Source organism: Camelus ferus, chromosome 6, assembly GCF_009834535.1.
Source record: "Camelus ferus isolate YT-003-E chromosome 6, BCGSAC_Cfer_1.0, whole genome shotgun sequence".
Lineage (NCBI taxonomy): Eukaryota > Metazoa > Chordata > Mammalia > Artiodactyla > Camelidae > Camelus > Camelus ferus.
The window spans coordinates 45,692,348-45,701,523 of NC_045701.1; the positions used below are offsets into that span (position 1 = coordinate 45,692,348).

Here is a 9,176-nt window from a genome sequence, read left to right on the forward strand (position 1 = left end):
TTGTTCGTAGTAAAAATAAGGGTCTCGATTTTTACCATTTCTGGTTTAAAAGATAACAATAACTTGGAGCATCATTTATGGTTTCCCCTAAAGAATTCCATTCCCACATCAGACACAATGTTTTTCAAGCATCATTTCCTTACTGAATTTAGGATCCCGTTCCTATGCTGCAAAAAACGAACAGATGGCTCACTGCAAACCATCCATAGCACAGAGTCTGGCCCATGCTTGGTGTTAATAGAACTGAACTGACCTGAGTAAAGACACCTCGGTTCACCACCACCTTCTCTCTCTTCCTCTCCCTCCCTCCCTTTCCTCTTCCTTTCTTCCCTCCATCTCTTCTCTGTCTTTGATTTTAAAGAGTTCATTTCTCATGCAACTTTGGCTATCTCACTGTTCCAAAACTGGCTCGCCTTAGAAAGAGTTTAGGAGGTTGAGGTTCACCTATCAGAATCACCGTCCAGAACGGTGCGAAATGTTACATCAGGATTTGGAAGCAGGAGAGTCCATTTGGTCATTTTTCAATTACCCATTAAAGCAATTCCCCAATATTCCCATTTCATGGGGCATGTTACATATTATTGTGTTTATGTCTTTATGTTACCACCGTGTTAGAAGTCAAATTTAGAGAAAAGTAATCTCCTTGGGAGTCTGTGTACTACTTGAGGTGGCAAAAGGTTTGCCAACGTGGTAAGTATGTAAGATTTCTAATAATGATTTTCTTTGTCCTAAAGTTATGAGTATTAATTAGAGAACTTTGGAAAATACAGTTTAAAATAGAAAAACAAATGTAAACCTGTCATAACCCACCACCCACACACAAATACTAATAATCTGGTCCATGATCTTTCAGTGACTTGTCATTTCTCTGTGTAGTAAATTCGTGTGTATATATGTGTGCTTGTATTAGATTTACATAGTGAATGTGTGTATATGAGAATATGGCATCTATTTTTAAAACGTTATGCTGAGTCTTTCTTTAGTTCCTTTTTTGAAACAAATGGCTGTGTCATAATGTCATAGCCACTTTCCTTCCATGCTTTGTCTAATTTTCTTTTCTTTCTATAAGCATTAGCAAGAAAAATCCACAGGCAAAGAAGAATTTGAACAGAATTTAGTGACAATACATCATTTACTCATTAGCCAACTCCTTGCTACATTTCTGTTGTCAGATTTAAGTCACCATGTGACCTCAGCATAACTATTCTTACTCGGTAAATGATGTCTGTGATAGCAGGCCTGTCATTGCTACAGCTGTCAGCACAACCGGACAGTAATGCCCCTTTGCAGAGACTGTGACCCGTGTGTTCTTCGTCTTCTCACAACCCTTCACGCTGTCAGCAGTACTTTTACCTTGTGAATGAAGTGAGGTACAGGGCTGGCAGAGATTCATGGGCTCACAGCTTCTTAATTTTTTGGGGGGGGGGGATGGAGTGGGGAAGATTACAAAATTTTATTTTCAGTTTCTGTTTCCCACAGGATGGTAACAGACATATCTTTTTCTACCCAGAGGCAAGTATATATTTTCCAAAAATGTGGACACTGCCCATTGCATTAAATTTAAATTAAAATGTTCCTTATGTATATAGATGGCAATATAAGCAAGAAACACATTTTTAATATATAAAATATTTTTCCAAGGTGACAGTAGTAAATCAATTATAACACAGTCCCTAATATAACATCAAGTTCTAATAGAAAGGAGCAGAGAGGGCAGAAAAGTTTCATCTAGTCAGCAGTTTAGGTGATCTTCATACTGAGGTATCTGCTAAGATGATTTTTTTACTGAGAAAAATGAGTTAAATTTACTCCATTTCCATTAGCCGGAATATGCTCTATGCCTGTTTTCCTTAAGACCTTTCCTATATATATACAGAAACAGAGTGAGCTTAACCTACTTAATGTAACACGTACAGTCCTTCTGTAATAGTCATAAGATTCCAATCACACTAAGATGAATTGAGAGGAAAGGTGAGAGGAATTGTTGCTGAAATCATTGATAATTACTCTTTAAGTAATAGATACTTACATTATAAATTAACCATATGTTTAAAAAACCTTATGTTTTTATGTTTAAAGTGAACTAGGTAAAACAATTGATCTGCCATACTTGGTAGTTAAAATAAGAACCGTTGACTAATTTGCATTTATACTGAAAATGCCTTAAGTAAAAATTTTTTTTTAAGTATTTATTGTATTCGGACCAACAAAATATGTGTACATTGTGTGTGTGTAAGTATGCACAAGAAATGCCACTTACACTGTGATTGCTTATACCAGTCTTTAAGATGATTGCTTTCTGGTTTTAATAGATTTGACTTATGATGTTCAGTATCAACTCTATGTTTAGTATCAATCAAGGTATTTAAATAATTTTAACTATCAAAAAATCTCTGCTACAGATACAATAACCTAGTTCTTTTAGAGAAACTGTTAATATATAAACAAGTAAAAAGTTATTTTGTTTAGAGATAAAGAGCTATATTAAAACAACTATGGGAAAACACAGGGTTTGGAAAATATATGAACTAAGAGTTAAGCAGCAAAGCAAATGTGTATATATAATCCAAATATCTTTCCAATGTTTTTTTTCAAGCAAGAATAACCAATATAAAATATTTGGTTCTGTAGGGGGTTTTTCCCCATGATACTCCCTTCAAGTGAATTTAAAAAATAAGAGAGAAATAAGAGTAATAGAAAAGGCACATAGGTAGAAAACATGTAACTATTTTGATAATGATTAAAGCATACTTTTTGACATACTTATTTGAACATTACAGAAAATTAGAAAAAAAAAAATAGAACCCTAGTGTCAGCAGTGACATTTAGAAATCAATTCCTCCTTCTTTTGATATCCTAACTATACAAAATAAAAACTCTTCCACAGTTCTTAATTACACTCAGAGTAAGAGCAATAACAGTTTCCAAAATCCATGCAATGTCAGGATAATTTTCCTTCTCTTAATGTCAAGGTAGCTTTAATTTCCTCTTTCCTTTGTGGTATTGTTAAGACTGTGCAGTGTTTTGCATGCTGCTCTTTCACTGGTAAATGAGCATCTTTGACAAAACATCAGGAACGTACCCCAAATTGGTTATTTTTAGTTCTTATAACATTTTAGCCTAATTATAGTCTGTTGTGTTTTTTCTTTGTGATGCTCTTGTAATTTTGTGTTCCATATTTAAATCTTTATGGAATCACTATATGAGTTTGTTTATTGATAAGTAAAGTTGAAAAGTGTTATTTTGAATATCCTACATACAAAATTTTTATTCAAAGTCATATTATGTCATCGTTTCAATAGTGGTAGATTCAGGGCAGACAGATTCACACCATTGTTCCCAAAACATGTAATGTGAAATTGAGCCAAAAACTCTTTAAGCTATGTCAGCTTGTAGAATCATTAACTTGATATTAAAAGAAAGTTTGTTATTCTGGAAGGAATTATTATTTCCAAAGTCAAACTAGTTATACTGTCCACTGAATTTTTCTTCTAGGCTTTTCTATATTACTACTTCCTGAAACTTGAAATTTGGTGTAATGCAAACTTTTGACTTTTTAATCAAAGGAACATATTATAGGAAATACAAAAAGAAAAAAACGCTTATTGATAATTAATTTCACCAACATAAACTATGCCATGAACCCAATGGAGAGAAATCTAGATACTTGCCATTCTAATTTAAAGTGATTTTGTAATGTTTTCCTTAGAATGAATATTCCAGGTAAAGTGTATAGCAATACCTATATTTCAGTATTTTCCAAGATAATTATTTTTTAACAATAGGATACATATCTATTATCGATTAACAATCTTTGAACATCAAGTAAGTTCTTATTCAATAATTTTTAAAATTATTGTTTGTGCCAAAAATAACTTTACTTATTCAGATTAAGTATTTTGAATACTTTCTTAAGTAAAATATCTCTATAGTATTTTGCCTACCTTCATCAGTTATCCAAATATACCCTACATCAACATTTTGAAGTAGAATATTTGAAGTTAATGAAGAATCTATATTTCATCATTCATTTGTTCCATGCATTTTATAACCCTCATCTTGTAAACATGTAGTTGTTCTTAAATGGAAAGGAGAAAAATTACTTCTGTTTCATATGTATGAAATTGTATGTTTCTCAAAAATTATTTTCCATCTTCATCAAGTATAGAATTTATAGACATATTTGAAAGCCATGAGTACTGAAACCCCATATTAGAGAAAAAGTATTTTTGTAATTTGTTATTTAAATATTTTAAATGTTTTTATACGATTTTCTTTCAAATTCATGTTAACTATGAAATGCCTTTGCTTGTGAGTAATTGTCAGTTTTCAGATTTATTTCATTTGTTCTGTGGGTGAAGAATGAATTAATAAAGGTGAATTAATAGTCTTCACCATCATTAAATGTATAATTAAATTTCATAAAACTTTAATATGATGCAAATTTCCAACAGAATATGTAAGAATGTAGAGCTCACTTAGCTCTTAGATGTGATGAACAAATTTGATCTAATATGTTCATATTTTAAAAACCAGTATGAATACTTGTTAAAACCTGAATGGCATGCTTTAATGAATAGAATCATTTTTTTCTCTTAACTTAATATAAATGTGAAAACCGAAGCAAGGAAAAATGCCATTCCACAATTTGTCTTTGATTTGCATAACTATTTAGTCAATACATTTAGATTTCCTTCTAAAATGAGATTTTTAAAATATATTCCACAGTTAAAAATTACCAAGCAACATTTTAAGAACTGATGTGCACATGGTAGTGTTCTGGGGTGTGTCTAGTATTTATAGCGATCAGCTCCTTCCTGGATGCATACAGCTCAGTAACTTCTAAATTGCTAGCACAATGATCTTATTAGCCATGTGTCTTCTTTTTCTTTCTTTCTTTCTTTCTTTCTTTTTTTTTTCTTCTTTTTCTTTCATTTCAGAGGCCGGAGTTAATCTGAAGAGCACTACTTCTCTCTCTCCTGAAAAAAATTGCCACTGATATTTTTACTGGAAAAAATTTAAAAATGTTTCGATTCACAAAGGCTAATTGTTGAGCTGGTGTCCGAGAAGAAATTGTCCACAGGAGCCGAAGCAGAAGTCGCTGATGCAGGTGGAACTGGCTCTATCAGACCATGGTTCATCCCCTTTTAAAACCAAATTTTTTTTTTCTTCTGGCCTACAAGTATTTTTTTTAAAGAAGGAAAGAAAAAAGCCTACATTGGCATCGAGTTCTGTATCAATCCATGTTACATTGCCATCCATGATTTAAGACTGTAGAATCTTGAATCTATATCACTTTAACAAATAAATGTTTTACTATGACAGAATTTGCACAGTGCCTGATTTGTGGAAACCTCAATTGCTTCCAGTATGAATGGTGAAATGATGATTGTAAGACGTATAGTAATTTTTTACATCTATGAAGTCCAAAAACCTTAAGGGATCACAAATTGCTTTATAATATTGGAACTATTTCTTCCATGACTGAAGTGCACCCACTTCTGTGGGAGAGCAGTTCAGTCTTTAAACAGCTTTACAGCAATTTTCTGCTTCAGTGTAAGACAGAAAGTGATGAGGGATCTCATCTCCGAATGGGACTTCAGAAAGCATCAAGGTAGGCATATTGTAACTAATCCAAATTGATTCATTGCCCTTCTGGAAAGCAGAGGCAAAGAGGTTTTTAATAATTCTAGGCCTTATGTTTCCATTTTAAAAGTGCCGATTTCTCCAGTTTTGCAATTGGAGGTAATAAAATACATTTCCAGGTTAAATAAAGAAGGACATATATCCAACTTAGCACCAGCATGAATAGGAGTAAGAGGTCTTTGATGGTTAATAACTCAGTACAGTCCTCTTTCAGCAAGATTCAAACCCAGCAAGCCTGAGTTCAAACTCTACAGCGAAGTGATTGTAGCCAGTTACCCACTCTCCTCTTCCATATTCTCACAGGAGAAATAGTGAACGAAAATACATGTAAATGTATCACTGAACTTGGTGTAAGCAGTAAGTTTAATTTATAATATTATGAGTAGCATTGTTATTATCAGTTGAATTCAGAATCTTTAAAACTTTAGAGATTTTTAGTTCTGTTCCTTGACAATTCTGGTAGTTGCCAATCATTAAAAGTAATTGTAGTTTCAGTTGTTAAAAATTTAGGTAAAACTTAAAAAAAAAAGCCAGAAAACTGTCTTTGAGAAATGTAGGTTAATCTGTTAAGCATTCCACATCTCTTTGACTGTTGTAAATATCCAGCCATCCAAAGAGAGGTTACAGAATGTCAGCTGTTAGATGGCACTTGGAATCTGTGCTCAGGAGCGTAACTACACTAGGCAGCAGTTTAAACGTGTGCATGCACACAGCATGCACACGCACACACACACACACACACACACACTCACTCCCAGACACACACACAATGCACAATTGAAACAGAAGTAATAGGTTTGAGTTGAAATGTCGTTAGTTTGTGATGTTGGGCAATGGACTTCATTCTGTGTTTCTTGACGACTCAGATGCCCAGAGCAATCCTGCTTCTGTATGTGTAAGTGGATATATGCATGGATCAATGTTTATGGTGACAAAAAGGAGTGGACAAAGTGGACAGTAAGCATTGCCTCTGTGAATCTGTTCCTGTTGTATACGTATTTTCTCCTCAAATGTAAAGTGTCAGGAACACAACTGGCTTTCCCGGATCTCAGTGCAGAGTTTAACTTGTTAAAGTTCTCTCTAGGGAAAACGTACTAACTTTTCTTCAAGGACATTCTCCTGTTTAGTCTCACATCTCACCCACCCCAATTTCCGGCCCTTAGGCCTGATTCTTGTTTTCCTTGATGATTGTAAGAACATAGCTCGACCTCTTCATCTTTTTAGAACATTCAGGCTCTTGTGTTCTAAGGAACAAGATTTTTTTGTGAGTTGGAACTAAAATTGCATTTCATTGCTTCACGTCCTCACGCCACACCCCTACACCTACATCTAAAACTTCATTTATTCACACGTTCAAACAGCAATCATACTGTGCATATTTTCTCTTTTCTTCAAATATTGTTGAGGAACGCTGAGGCAGTCTCTGATCCTGTAAGTGTGTGATAATCAGTTGCTGTAATGGATAGATCCTTGTACTATGAGGTTAAGAGCACACAATTGTATACCCACAATTAAATAGGGTGAATGATCATTCACGAATTCATTCACGAATAAAAGTTTTGCAAAAATGTGACAAAATGGTATTTTCAGAATAAGTAGAAACAATTTCTTTTAGCTGAACATATTAGAAAAAGGTGAACAAATGCATGATAAAAAGTCTCGCTGTAGGGTTCTTGGGTATGCATTGAAAACCACTCCCATTTTTTCGTATTACTCTGTATTCCTGAGTAATTTTGGAAGTAATTTTGCTGCTAACAATGTATACTGTAATTAGTATGAATATTTAAAATTCAACTTGTGACATCTTACACATCATGCAAGCATATCAAATACATAGACAAGAAAATCAAGTGTTTTGAATGCAATATAAGCACAGCTTGGGAGGCATGAAAGTAGACTGAAAACCATGACTAAAATTTTGAAATCTACAATAATGATGTTTGAAATCCATATTATGTAGAACAGAAGATAGAAATAAAATATTATTGGTTGAGGAATAACTTACCCATGGGAAGAAAACTCAAATAATTTTAATTTCTATTTTACTTGTAATTTAATAGCTCTCAGATTAGTTTGTACAAATTTTTGTCTGTTAAAGATACATAATATCCTATTTCATATGGAATGTTTTATGTTACATTCTTGGTTTGTTTTATCTAAAGTATATTCAGATTATTTTTTCTTCTAGTCTGCTTTCTGTGTGTTAAGAACTTACTCCATTTTTATTTATTTACTTTTTCATTTCCAAAATATATTTATATGACATCTCATAAGTCTACTTACCAAATGGTTGTGTTTGTGTATATGTGTATCAAGGAATATGTAAGTATTTAAAATGCAAGTGAGGGAGAATATATTATGTCCAATTAGAGTCCCTAGCATATGATTGTTTTATTTGATATACACATGTAATATATAGAGGAGCTACCTACACTGGATTTTTTTGTATGGAAAATATACGTAACATGAAATTTGATATTTTAGCCATTTAGATTGTACAATTCAATGGCATTAATTACTTTCACAAGGTTATGTAATCATCACCACAATGTATTTTAAAAACATCTTTATCACCCCATATAAAAATCTGCACTTATTAATCAATAATACTTATTCTCCCTCCCACTAATCCCTGTTAGACTCTAATCAACTTTCTCTGCCTATGAATTTGCCTACTCTAGATATGTCGCATCAGTGGGATTGTACAATGTTTGTCTTTCTGTCTGGCTTATTCCATTTATCATGTTTCTTAGGTTCATCCATATTGAGGTATGTATCAGAAGTTGATTTCTTTTTATGGCTGAATAATATTCCATGCAATTTATATAACACATTTTGTTTGTCCATTCATCTTTTGATGGATACCTGTGTTGTTTTTACCTTTTGGGCACTGTGCATAATAGTACAATGAACATTGGTAGGCAGGTATATATTTGAGTTTTTCAGTTATTTTTGCTATATACCTAGGAGTGAGTCTATAGTAATTTTATGTTGAGTTTTTACGAGGAATTTCCAAACTGTTTTCCACTGTGGCCACACCATTTTACACTCACTACAGTAATGTGCAAGTGTGCAAGGGGCCCAGTTTCTCCACATTTGTAATTTTCAATTTTTAATAGTCATCCTAATAGATGTAAACTATCTCATTATGGTATTGATTTTCATTTCCCTAATCACTAATGATATTGAGCTTCATTTCATTTGCTTATTGATCATTGGCATATCTTTTTTGAGGTCAATGTCAACTCAAGTCCTTTACCCATTTTAAAATTGGATAATCTTTTGTTATTGAGTTGAAGGCATTCTTTATATATTCTGAATATTAAACCCTTCTCAGGTATATAATTTGTAAGTATTTTCTCCCATTCTGTAGGCTGTCTTTTCACTTTCTTCATATTATCATTTGATGAACAAAAATGTTTAATTTTATGAAGTCTGTGTATATACTTTTTCTTTTGTACTTGTGTTTTTGGTATTATATCTAAGAATTCATGACCAAATCAGTGGTCACCATGATTTACCCCTATGTA

General features: G+C 32.9%; 1 protein-coding gene across 2 annotated transcripts in view; it reads left to right on the plus strand.

Moving 5' to 3' along the window:
* Positions 1–5,324, plus strand: part of LRFN5 (leucine rich repeat and fibronectin type III domain containing 5) — a 232,500-nt gene extending 227,176 nt beyond the window's left edge. Inside the window, exons 6-7 of one of the 2 annotated variants that reach the window (XM_032481944.1) lie at positions 1,480–1,512; positions 4,941–5,324. In XM_032481944.1, coding sequence (XP_032337835.1) covers positions 1,480–1,512; positions 4,941–4,958 — 51 coding nt within the window. In that variant the 3' untranslated portion in view covers positions 4,959–5,324. The remainder of the gene's footprint in view (positions 1–1,479; positions 1,513–4,940) is intronic. The other variant, XM_014567411.2, reaches the window with a different exon arrangement.
* Positions 5,325–9,176: the final 3,852 nt, after the last annotated feature.